Here is a 13,411-nt window from a genome sequence, read left to right on the forward strand (position 1 = left end):
TGCTCTACGGGTTGTGGGGGCGGGAAGGCGGCGGCCCGGCGCTTTTGTGTGCGGCGTTGTGCGGGTGAGGCGGGCGTGGGGTCCGCCCGGGCGCCGCTGCAGTGCGGGGCCCCGGCCGCAGGGCGGGGGCCGCTCCCGGGTTCGCTGTCCTCTTCCCCGGGGGACTCCGTTAGGGCTGACCGTGCCTCGCGCTGCCCCGGCTCTGCTCTTTTTTTTTAATTTTTTTTTTAACCGGTCTCTGCATCGGTGGCGTGGCGAGGGTGATAGTGTGAAGATGGGGGTTTCAGCACCGAGTGACCCTACTGGCAGCCCGAGGCCGTTGGGGAGCCATCCGGTTGTTTTTAACTGCTATCCGGTTGTCAGGCCTCTTTGCCTGTCCTCCGCTAAGCATGCTGCTGCTTTCTCTTGCTGGTCCAGGTGCAGAGAAGGCTGCGCTCGGCCATGAAAAGGGGTGGGGGAGTAACGGAAAGAAATACTCGATAAGCTTCTCCAAGGTGATGATACTGAAAGGGAAGGAGAAGGATGGACGCAGTCCACGGGAGACACTACTGAGAGGGTGGGGATGGGCGACCGGATGTTGATATTTTCACACCCTCGGGAGGTAACTGAGAAAAGTGTAAGGCGAGGTGAAGAGACATGTTTAATTCATTTTTTTTTTTACATCCATAGGCTTATGAATGTTGCTGTAGGTTCCTCTCGGGGGGAAATATTTTTGTCACTTCGAAGTGTAAAGTGAAAATGATCTCTATTGTAAAGGAAGTACTGAGTATAAGGGATGAATGAAATTATAAATGCTAGTGTTAGAAGTTGATTCTTGACTGCATCTCACTTGTACCCAATTCCTTTTACTTCATGATGGCCTGTTCATCCTTTACCCCAGTTAGTAAGGGTATGGCTGTGACACCCACTTCTTGGTTTCTACCACATTTGACCAAGTCACATCAGTATACATGAGTAGATGGGTCTTCCTGTTACTTAAGGTGTGTTGGAAGACCTTATATGGATAATGATTTTTTTCCCTCCCTCTTTGCATCTGAAGTAATTTGGTTAACTGGAAGGATTATTTTGTGGATGAGAAGATATATTGTAACTTGTAGAGCTTTAGAAGTTATCAATGGGGAAGGGATGCTTTCTTTACTTGGATTGGAGTTTGTTTTATCAAGTCTCTGCAGATTACTTTCTTGTAATCATGCTGTCTAGTGCCATTTTATATGCTGGTGAATGTGGGTTGGCTGTATATTAACAAATACAGGACTTTCGTGTTAATTTAAAACTTGTAGTATAATAAAATGTATGTTCTTTACAGTCTTAAAGGTCAACTATGGCAGTTACTGAAATCGCTACAAAAATAACTCTTTAGTCAAGAGAATTTTGTTTCAATTTATTTGAGATACCATTTTTTTTTATTATGTATTGGCCTTGAAGTAATTTTGGTTCTTTGGTGATTCTAGGATATAGGTTTATAATGTTCTTTCAGTCTATAGCAGAAATTGTGATACACAGAAGCTTTATATTCCAAGTTAGAGTAACCTAGACAACATTTCAAGTTTTCCCTCAAGAAGTAGGGTAAGTCTGTACAGTGTGAATTGTGCTAACTGATAGTGTAAATACTTACATGTCTTAGATGCAAGAGAGCCAAAGTAGGTAACTTTTTGAAAACAACATGTAGAATTTCTTAGTTTTATAGACCTTATGATCTCAGGCTGACCTTGAACTTGTTTTGTAACAGAACAGCTCCACTCCACCTGAGTGTCAATTTGTGAGGCTTTGGGACTCAGGCATTCACCGGTTGAGCTGCATCCTCAGCCCTGAAAAGCTGGTGACTTTCAAAGGGAAAAGCTGGAACTGAGAGAGTTCAACTTCGTTTCTATGAGACTCCTCCATGTGCTCCCTATTTTCACTTTAAAGAGGCTGTTTTTGTTTCCTTCTATAACAGATCTGTGACTGGATAAAATACTAGTGGTTATTGTAAAAACTAAAATTAAATAAACCTAGTGCTTGAATAAACACTGATATCCTGAAAACTCAAATCCCAGGAGTAAAGAAAGAAGGGCCACTTCAGCCTCCTGTTAACTGGGTAAATAGATACTGTGCTGCACGGGTGACTTTGTCCCTGACTAGCTTTTCCTGTCAATGATAGTCATGTATTAAAAGATTCCAAAGGCCAAATCATAAACCAAAAGGGCCTATTTGTATCTTTGAAGAGCCTGCAAAAATACTAATCCCAGTAAGTCCTCACTGATGATTAAAACCATCTTACCAGTGGGCTTCTGAATTCCTAAGTCATGCTGTATCTTTCATGAGACATTGATACTTAGAACTGTACTGCTTAATATGTTTTATGACTAACGTAGACATTCAGTGTAGAGCAGTGGTTCTCAGCCTGTGGGGGTTACATATCAGATATCTTGCTTACCAGATATTTACATTATGATTCATAACAGTAGCAAGATTACAATTATGAAGGAGCAATGAAGTCATTTTATGGTTGGGGGTCACCACAACATGAAGACACATATTAAAGGGTTGCAGCCTTAGGAAGGTTGAGAACCACTGAGATAGAGAAGGCAATGGAGGCATGTGAAGAAAATACCATACTCACTTCAACCAGAGCCAGGATATTACAGGATTAAAATACTTAATGGCCTTAGGAATTGCTTCAATACATCTGTCATAACCCCCACATTCATGTGGGTAACAGGTGAGTGCATTGCTCATTATTTGTTTCAAACATTGTTTAGGGCTGGTGAAAAGATTCAGCCTGATGTTCTGAATTCAGTCTCCAGGATGTTGATGGTGGGAAGAGAGGACCAACTCAACCCCTTCCAGTTGTTCTTTGACCACCATGTCATGTGCGCGCGCGCACACACACACACACACATACACACACACACACACACACACACGGGTTGGGGGAGGAGAGAAGGAGGAGAGTAATGTAACAAAATTTAAAGTTCTTTTAGCCAATCAAGTGGAATTTTATCAGGAAGTGGAACCCTATCTATCTATGCTCATTTTGTGCTACCACCTTCCAACTGGGGATCCCTTCCCCATGGCCTCTCAGGTCAGGATCCTCTTCTGAGTGAAGAGAAGGGATCTAAGGTCAGGCTGTTTACTGGTTGTTTGGGTCTTGTTTCACTATGCCTTTCCCCCTCATAGTATTCTGAAGTCAGATACGGCAGGAATCTGGCTCTGAATCTAGAGATTGCTCTCAGTCACAGGCAAACTGGTATGAAATTGGAAGGTTTCTTAAAATGAGACAATTCCATTTTCTTACATATGTCTTACTTTCTTGCATATGTCTTACTGTTACTTGATTCCAGTCCTTTTGGAGTTCGGTGACTCTAAAAACTACAATTATACAGATGCATAGCTAGATAACCTTCATTGGGAAAAATACTTTTTAAAGCTGCACTTATTAGAATAAAAGTTGTGATACCAGTGACTGATTCCCCTTTAGGGGACTGGGCATAGCTGAGAAATGCTGAATACCTGAAAAGTGTAGGTGAGTGATGTTGGTCTTTGGAGGTCTCTTAGTTATGTGTTATCTAATGGGAATTTTAAAATTTTCAACTAAGAAAATCTTGAAAGATTATTTAATTCTCATTTTGTATAAATGGAAACTGAGTCACAAGTCAGCATGAACAACCTGTCTTAGATTGTCTGAGGGAAGTTAACCTGTTTTGCATAACAGAAACCTGACTGCCCAGAATTACTTTGAGAAAGGAATTCTCTGTTGTTTGGATTTATAAAGCTTCCTGCAGCCTGGGTGGCTGTGGAAGATTGTTTCTCGCTCATGGAGAAAGCACTGCAGAGCATCGTGTAGAGCCACATTGTGTGATAAATAGTAGCTACTAGAGTGTCACAAGACTTCAAACTGTAGGAGAAAAATATTCTTGTTTCTTAGACTCTGAGAAAACAGTGCCTTCATTGAAGCCTCTGAAAAGCAGGGAAGATGGGGATTTTAACCGTGGAGACCTCTCTCCAGCCCCGGAGATGGGGAGTTTAAAGGGCCATTAGGAATGTGGAGCTTGGGGCAGATAGTATTACCAAGATTTTTAAATGACCCAATTCTTTACATGCTTTGCCATTTATTCTACTAGTTCATCCTTATGTACCATTTAATGGGCTTCTAATGAACAGTCACACTTCAAATAATAAAAGTGGACAGTGTAAGAATGCAGTTGTGATTATGTGACTGTTGTGGCAATAGGACAGTGGATGGTTTTGTAGATTGGTCATTTCCTTTTGCAGGTGACTAAGGCTGTAATGCTTTGATGTTGTTTTTGTTAGACATAATTGTCCATGTGCTTTTAAACATATTGTCTAATTGGGTTCTTACATGGCATATGAAGTATAAAAAAACAGGGTAGGAAGACAACAGATGAAACATTTCATGGGTGTAGAATCAGAATTTCCCAAGCTCACATGGTTCAAAGAGGACAGAGCCTGGTCAGATGCTAACTTGCCATTACTAAGTGTAGCAAATGTTGTTATTGACAATAGGAAGTTTTGTACTTTGTGAATATTAATTTTTTTTCTGAGATATATAGACCCCTGCAACAGAATTTCCTCCACTACCACCAAAGAAGCTTAGACAGCTATCGTTTAAATTTGCCAAATTGGTGAAATCAATTTCTAACATTTTGTCATTTATAAAGATAAAGAGTTAATAATTGAAGATTTTTAAGAGTCACCTTTGCTTCCACCAGTATCACAAAAAGTATCTACCTATCTACCTACCTACCTACCTATCTATCTATCTACCTATCTATCTATCTATCGATCGATCGATCGTCTAACCATTCCATTCTATGATAGATTGGGGGAAGTTTGTATATTAACTTTCATTGTCAGGTGCATATACTTTAATTTTGGAGGAAACAGGAAAGAGCCAGTTAAATTGTCCTTGTTGAAACACAGGAAGGCAAACTAGTGTGGAGACCCGGAGTAGGATAAAGGACTCAGGTGCATTCTTTGTAGTCACGTGTATATTTGCCATTAATAGTAAATTGACCAGCTAGTTGTGGTGATGAAGGCTTATAATATCTAGAATGCAGCACTCTGGAGGGAAACAGAGGCACGAGGCTCTCTGCAAGTTTGAGGCTAGTCTTGCCTTCATGGTGAGGGCCTGTATCAAAACACAAAACTGCAACAAAATTACTGTAATCTTTTGTAAAGCTTAGTTATTGAATTCAACCACTTTCTGATTTCATATCCCCTGCTCTGTAACCTAAAGTAATTGCTTAAGATATTTGTTTGTTTTGAGGTCAAAGCAAATTCTTACCCTAAAGGATAGACATTTAAACTCTGGATAAAAACTAGGTTTTACTCTTCTGGTCAACTTGTAGAAAAAATGCAGTTCTCGTTCTTTCACACTCCAGCATTTAAAAAAAAAAAAAGCTAAAGTAGTACTATTTCATGTGGAATATCTCTGAAACGAGAATCTGCAGTCTGAAACTGCAAAACTTAGAACTGTGACTACTCAATGTGATATTGTAATTTGATACCTGGTCTTATATAAAGAGTTACGATCAAAACATGGACACATTAAAAAAAATCAAATAAAATTAACTTTATGTGTGTAAGATACATATAAAACAAATGAACTTCAGGATAGGGTCTTCAGTATATCTCATTATGTGTGTGCAGACGAGCATTTCCAGTGAGACACACTAAGCCTGTTTGGTTCAAAACTGAAGATGTAAGAGGGGAAGAATGGCCAGTGCTCTGTGTTGAGCTTGCAGCACTCACATGGCAGCTTATAACAGGCTATAATTCAGTTCTGTGTCGTGCAACACCCTCAGGAATGAATGGGTTCGCGGACATACATGCAGGCAAGACGCCCTTACCAATACCTTACACACAAAAGTCAATTTTTAAAAGTTAAATAAAAATATTTTCTCGTACTAAACATCTGAGTGCTTAGGAATGCATAGATGCTGTGATGCCATGCCACACAGATAATACATAGAAGGAAGGAAGTCCGAGTGCGTGGACAGGGAGATAGGGAGAGCATGGAATGAAACAGTCTATCAGCTCACTGTCGGGTAGTTGCGTTAGCTTTTTGTTGTATTCAAAGAGTAAAATGAGGAGCAAATGTCTCTCTTAAAAGTCATGCTTTATCTAGGAGTGTAGCTCAGTGGTAGAGTGCAAAGCCTTGGGGTTCAGTCATAAGCACTGTTGGCTTGTTCAGGGTAAAAGTCGTATTTCCAAGGCTGAAAGTGTAGCACAGTGGTAGGGCATTTGCAGGGCCTGGGCTCAGTTTCCCAACAGTGGAAAGCTGTTTCTGAATAGGGCCTTGCATAGGTCTTTCTTATTTCTGATAATTTTTTTAATTGGTTATTTTATTTATTTATATTTCAAATGTTATCCCCCTTCCCAGTTTCCCCTCCACAAGCCCCTTATCCCTTCTTCCCTTCCCCCTGCTTCTATGAGGATGCGCCCCCACTCACCCACCCACTCCTGACTCAGTGCTCTAGTGTTCCCTTATCCTGCGTCATTAAGCCTTGACAGGACCAAGAGGTTCCCCTCCCAGTGATGCCAGATAAGGCAATCCTCTGCTACATATACAGCTGGAGCCATGGGTCCGATCCGTAGCGCCCCCCCCCCCCCCCTCTTTGTTTGGTGGTTTAGTCCCTAGGAGCTTGGGGGGGGGAGCATCTGGTTGGTTGATAGTTCTTCCTATGGGGTTACAAACTCCTTCAGTTCCTACAGTTCTTGCCCTCACTTCTCCACTGGGGTCCCCACGCTCAGTCCAATGTTTGGCTATGTATATCTGCATCTATATTGGACTAGCTCTGGCAGAACCTCTCGGGACAGCTATACTGGGCTCATGTCAGTAAGTACTTCTTGGCATCAGCAATAGTGTCCGGATTTGGTGTCTACATATAGGTGGGGCAATCTGTGGATGGCCTTTTCCTTTAGTTTCTGCTCCACTCTTTGTCCCTGCATTTCCTTTTGACAGGAAGAATTCTGTATTCATATTTTTGAGGTGGATGGGTCATTATCCATTATAATAAAACTTGCAAATTGAAACACTTACTAGAGTCCAAGGTATTTTGGAATATAGCCCTTAAATGATTGTGGCTATATCAAAATAATGAAATACCTATTTCTGTTTTTTATGACATTTCATTAAGTTATTCTATATCATACATTCAGATATGTGTAGAAATTTAAAGAATAGGATCCTAACAAAGAAATAAATCATTTACTAGTGTGACCAGTCCTAATAGACACATGCTATTCTCTGTGTACGTCTGTGCTTCTTTGAGTTAGGCTCTGCAGTTACACTTCCTGTGTCCCTCATGCTGATGTTTCTGTCAAGGACCCATTCAGCTTACTACAGCACTGTCATTCTTGATAGCCGTGCCAGTTAGATGCTTTGGCATTACTTGCCACTAGTGATCTACTATTCTTTATTTTCTATGTTTTAACCTTTGTTCTAATTTCAAAAGGTATAAACTGTAGTCCAGTTTTAGGTTTCTGGCAGACCATCATTGGCTCCTGACAGCTGTTTTTCTTTAGAGAACCTGGATTGAAGTCCTTATAGTCACAGACTAAGGAAGACAGACATGGAAGCCGGTGGAGTGTCTGTCTGCTGCTCAGTTGAGTGTGATTGAGAGTAGACTCCCTTCACAGCTGTTGCCTGCCCAGCACTTCCCTTGTATATTTTATTTACTTTAAAAGTACAGTATTTGATTTCTTCTTTTGTAGAGTTGGCATTAGTTTTTAACATCATCTCTGCAAAATGATTTTTAAAGATAGGATCAGGAAGGAATATGTGCATGGTTACGTTTAGTGAACAAAGTGTCTACCTAATAGTTAGCTTCTGTCTTTTACACTTGGTGTTTACTTCAATTTTTTTCTTAAAAAGTTGACCCAAGCATGAGGATCTGTTTAAATTGGAGACCAGCCAGCTATAAAGTGAGACCCTATGTCAAAGAGTTTTTAAAAGTCACTTGTTACTCTAATCTTTGAAGACATTTAGTTTTCATGCTCTTTGCTAAATGAGTCACATACAGTATTTGATTTTCACAACTGGCTATAAGGTAGACAGCATCTTCTCTACTTTACAGATGAGGAAGCAAGCCTCACACAGATTCTAGTGTGGGCCAGGATTGTGACCCATTATTTTAGAAAAAGTTGGATCTCCTAATGAAGGAGACCTGACTAGGCTTCATGGAGAGGAGAGTGTAAATAGTGGAGGATGACTGCCTTGAGAGCTGGAGAAGGCAGCAGTCCGGCTTATGGCACAACGTGGGGGAAGCTCCTGAGCTGGAAACACAGGGCTGTGTTGGTAAAGGGAATTTAAAATGTGGAAGGGTGAAAGACAGGGAAGGGGAGGGGACTACCTAGAATACCTCGTTAAAGACTTGGAAACAAAGGTAAGGTAAGGATCTTGGAATTAGTTTCTAGGACACTTGGAAAGTCCTGTAGGACTTAATCTCCTGAAGTCGGTAATAGGAGTTAGCCAGTGATTAGTGATGGATTAGAGAGACAGTACTACAGAAGAAGACAGTTAGCTTGGATAAGAGTGCAGGGGTCTAGGAGGGTGAGCAGTGATTACCAGGCAGATGAGATGAAAACAGGGCAAGAAGAACCTTCGTTATGTGGTGGTCACTTGTGCTAATGAGTTTCACATTTGGAAAGTCTGAGTGCAGCTTGTAAATATCTCTTTAGTTCTATTTAATCAAGCTAATCCTATTCATGAATACAATGTAGAGTACTATAAAGCCTGGGTATGTTGTGACAACAGAGAGACTGACTCTGGCTGCTTTTTGCCAGTGATAACTAAAATGAGTTTAAGGTATGGGACACTTCCAATAAATGTTTATAGGCAGTAAGCTTTAACAAATTACTTTGCCTTAAGACTGAGAAGACTGTCAGAATTCCTGGAGTGGAATGAATGGAAAGGAAGAATTCTAGCAACAACAATAAAAAAATCATCTCTTTAAAAGATAAATTAATTTTTAATTTATTTTATGTATGTGAGTGTTTTGTATGTTGGCACACTGGGCATAGGAGCCCATGGAACTGCAGTTACAGATTATTGTGAGCTGTCATGGGTGGAATTGAACCCAGGACCTCAGCAAGAGCAGCCAGTTCTCTTAATTGCTGAGCCATCTCTCCAGCCACTAAAAGATAAAATATTGTGATTCTTGAGATGGGACTGGGAGTGTGGCCCAGTTGCAGAACACATGCTTAGTACCTGTACTTTCTAATTGATGTCCCCTGTCCTCTGCTTCCATACACTGGCTGCACTCTTTAAACTTCTCTGTTCTTATTTTTGGCCTATGTTTTCCTGTGCTGGCATTTGCCTTCTCTCCTCTTCCTTGATATTCTGTATTTTTTCAGTGTTTAGAACATCTTAATTGCTATTTGAAATGACTTAGAAAGGGGTAGATGAGTAGGCAGAGCAGAGAGGGTTTTGGGGCAATGAAATTATTTTGGAGAATAGCATAATAATGGACATTTTCTAAAATCTACAGAAGTTCTATCACTAGGACTAAATCCTACAATAAGCTAGATAATGATGTGTGATTATAGATTAATTGTAACAGGTGTACCTGGCGCAGGGTATTGATAGTGGAGGGTTAATGAGAGAGGGAGGCATGTGGGAAATCTTCGTGAACTTGCTGTGAACTTAAAGGAGGAAAGGGATGTGCAAACTTTGTCTAGGTCTCTTTTGAAATCATGGACCAATTAATGGTATTTATAATAGTTTAAGAATGAAAATGACATAAAGGATGGAATTTAGGTTTGCTGCTTTTTATTTTTTATTCTAGAATCTCATGTATGCTAGGCTGGCTCTGCTTGAACTCACTATGTAATGGGAGATGACCTTGAATTCAAGATCCTCCTGCCTTGTCCTCCCCATGGCTGGGATTATAGTTACGTGCTACCACATGCTGTTTATTCAGTGCTGGGGATTGAACCCAAGGCTGTGTGTGTGCTAGGCTGTTTTGTACATGCTAGGGAATTCTCTATCAACTGAGCAGACTTTGTGTTTTTCTAAATCACACTTAGTCTTTTAGCTAATATAAGAGTTGAGTTCGCTAACAGATAATTTCAAATGAGCTATGTGTTGTAGTGGGAGGGATTCAGATATGTTTAACAATTGGAATAAATAAATTCTTGATTTTAGTCTATGGAAATAGTTTATAGTTCATATACTATGATGAATGCCCAAGCATTGTGTCTTGAACCATTATCCTTGAGATCGGCCAATATTGAATATAAGCCGGTTGAACAACAGCAGGTCTCTCCTGTAAGATAGAAGCACATGAAATCCGTTTTCTGTTTAAGTTTGAGGTGCAGACAACTTTAAAGTTGTGGACTTTTGGTTGTGGGATTACTTTTACACATAAAGCCTGTGGTATACTGTGGGCACTAAATAGAAGTAGATACATAAGGATTTACCTTTATTTAGCAAATGAGAAAACTTAGAGGCTTTTAGTGAGGAAAGTCTTGGAATTTAGTCACAAACAGCTCTTTGAAATAATGTTATTGGTTGTCTTAGTTAGGGTTTCTGTTGTTGTTAAGAGACACGAATACCACAGCAGCTTATATAAAAGAAAACATTTAATTGGGCCTGTCTTACAGTTTCAGAAGTTTAGTCCATTATCATGGCCAGAAAAGTGTGGCTGTGTACAGGCAGATATGGTGCTGGAGAAGGAGCTGAGAGTTCTATATCTTTACTACAAATAGTAAGAGTGCCACACTGGGCGTGGCTTGAACTTCTGAGACCTCAAAACCCACCTTCTAGTGACACACCCCTTCCAACAAAGCCACACATACTCCAACAAGGCCACATCTTCTAGTAGTGCCACTCCCTATGGCCAAGATTCAAGCATATGAGTCTATGGGGGGCCATTTCTATTCAAAGCATCACATTGGTCAAAACTTGTACTGTTTCAGTTAAAAAAAATGACTTGTCAAATGTCATCTATAGATTAAAAGATAGATACTTAGCAACTGGATTGCCTCTAAAAATTCTATAGTTAAATTCCTTTTATATACTATGTCTGTGCTAGGGATCAAAAGTCTAATCATTAATTATATGTACTATTTCCATTTTCCTTCTTAGGGTTTAGTTTGCCTTACCCTTATAGATGTCGAAGAGGTTGGAGGGGCGGGGGAGTTTTTGTTGTTTGTTTTGTTTTTCAGTTCATCCAACTAATATTTGTTGAATGACTGTGTATCCTTTTAGTCAATGCTTTGAATGAAGGAAAGGGCTTTAAAAAAGATTATCATGTCATCAGTAACAAAATACTAAACTGCTGTTGTGCTTATTTAAATGTTATCTAGCTCTATAATTTTTTTCAAAAATGGGATGCTAATCTCCAGTCAATGCCCTTTAGACCTTCCTGCTCACAAGACTCCGAGGCTTAGACAGGCCGAGGCTTAGACAGGCAGGTATTCTGTCATATGAAAAATTCTCATTGTCACAAAAATGTGCTCAGTTACAGCTTGGAAAGAGTGCTGATATAATTGATTGTTCAGGTCCCCATGCAGTCTCCATGGTGTTCAGTTTTATAAACCATTGTTTCAGGGTTATGTGTGCGTCGTTGATGCTTTCCTCCCCTTACATAACCCTCACCAAACAGTAGATATTTCCTATGTTCTTTAAGTTGTCATTTTATTTTGAGTGATACATTGCTCTTAATCTTACATATTCTTATGCCTTTATTAAGGGCCGTTATTTAAAGTAAGTAGAATTTCATGTTTTCCTGCTACCCCCCCCCCCCCCAGTTTTTCTTTCCCAACCTTTAAGGGTGCTTTATCTATTCTCTGAGAGATAATGTACCTCAGATTTTGGTCCTAAATCTGAAGTATTTCTCACATAGTTCTCTATGCATAGGTAAGGTGAATTCTCTTTTCAGCCTAGAAAGGATGGTTCTAGACATGGAGTGTTTGTATGTTATGTAATGGATTACTGAACATCTCTACTTGAGTGTTCATAAATACCTCATATTTCGTGAGCCCATATTTGAATCAATCCCCAAATGTAGATGTATGTCTCTCATTACTTTTCTTTATTCTTTTGCCTAACTCTGAAACCTAGTTGTCTTCATTGGCTCTTTGCCCTGAACCTCATATCTATCCTGAATTGTCCTAACTGTTCAAGTATCCCTTTATCTTTCTATCTACCCCTGCACTGTTACTTTGATCAGGTCTAATCTGTGTTGCAGCTACAGTTTCCTGAAGGTTTCTCCACCTTTGTTTAGTTACTGTGTCTTGGTGAGCCTGAGCAGTCTGACTCACCTGCTATCATCATTCCTGCCACTGAATCATCGGGTATTCAGACATGCTGGGTGACTCCTGTTTCTCTTTTTGGCCATTGTTAAGCATCCCACCTTTCTTAATTCCTATCCTAGCATGAATCCCAGCTTTATGTGCTGAGTCCCTTTTGTTTATTCTGTCAGAATGCTCCTGAGAGTAGATTAACTGTCATTTTGTCTGGTCCACTCTATCCCCACTGTCTTGCAAATGGTGTGTACACAAGATTGCCTATTTACTGAGTCAGTGATTAAATGAAATAACTGTACTACTCTTTCTATATAAGTTTAGACATTCTAAAACAAAAAAAAAAGTTTGTGTTGCTTATCTCCAGCCATAAAAAGTATGACATGACAAAGTGGTATGTAGTATTGCTCTTAATGTATACTCTAAACTTTGTTTTTAAATGTAATTACATATTTTGATTAGCAGTATAGTCTTGTAGTTAACATTAAGTTCCAGAGAGCATGTGCATATATTGAAAAGTCTCCATCCTTTGCCTATCCCCAATAACTGTCTTTTCAGTAGACAGTTATTACCGACTTCTAGTTTAGTCCAGAGCTTTTTTTTTTTTTTGGTCTTTCATGAAAGTGTGTGTGTGTGTGTGTCTGTCTGTCTGTCTGTGTCTATGTATCTGTATTCAGGAGAGATATGTGTAATTATATATGTCCCTACACGATAACTGTATAAGGTGATAACAATTTAGTTTTCTGAGATGGACTCATTACTCTGCTATGTGCCTCAGGCTGGCCTAGAACTCATAATAGACCTTTTACCTCAGCTTCACCCTGTACTGGGAATATGTGTGTGCCTCCCTGTCCCCCAGCATTTGAATACATAGAGTCATTCTTTTTCATGATTACATTTTGTTAGTAACTGAATACACCAGTGTTTTATTTACTCATCTTTTATTGATATGTATACTTGAACCCTATTTGCTGTTACTGTATGAAGGGAGTATATGCATGTGCCATGGCATGCATGTCGAGGTCAGAAGACAAATTGGGGAAGCTGGTTCTGTTCTTCCACTGTGTATGTAGGTACTGCAGTTCAACTCAGATTATCAGGCTTAGTGGCAAGTGCTTTGCTTTTATCTCCTTTATCCATCTTGCTGGCCTCCCCCCCC

At 39.9% G+C, this 13,411-nt stretch overlaps 1 protein-coding gene across 2 annotated transcripts in view; it reads left to right on the top strand.

Moving 5' to 3' along the window:
• Positions 1 to 2,681: 2,681 nt before the first annotated feature.
• The window catches only part of Kif2a (kinesin family member 2A), a 61,431-nt gene continuing 50,701 nt past the window's right edge, over positions 2,682 to 13,411 (top strand). For both annotated transcript variants that reach the window (XM_028783778.1, XM_028783786.1), the window contains exon 1: positions 2,682 to 2,701. In XM_028783778.1, the coding sequence (XP_028639611.1) occupies positions 2,689 to 2,701 (13 nt within the window). In that variant the 5' untranslated portion in view covers positions 2,682 to 2,688. The remainder of the gene's footprint in view (positions 2,702 to 13,411) is intronic.

Source organism: Grammomys surdaster, unplaced genomic scaffold, assembly GCF_004785775.1.
Source record: "Grammomys surdaster isolate TR1022 unplaced genomic scaffold, NIH_TR_1.0 99, whole genome shotgun sequence".
Taxonomy (NCBI): domain Eukaryota; kingdom Metazoa; phylum Chordata; class Mammalia; order Rodentia; family Muridae; genus Grammomys; species Grammomys surdaster.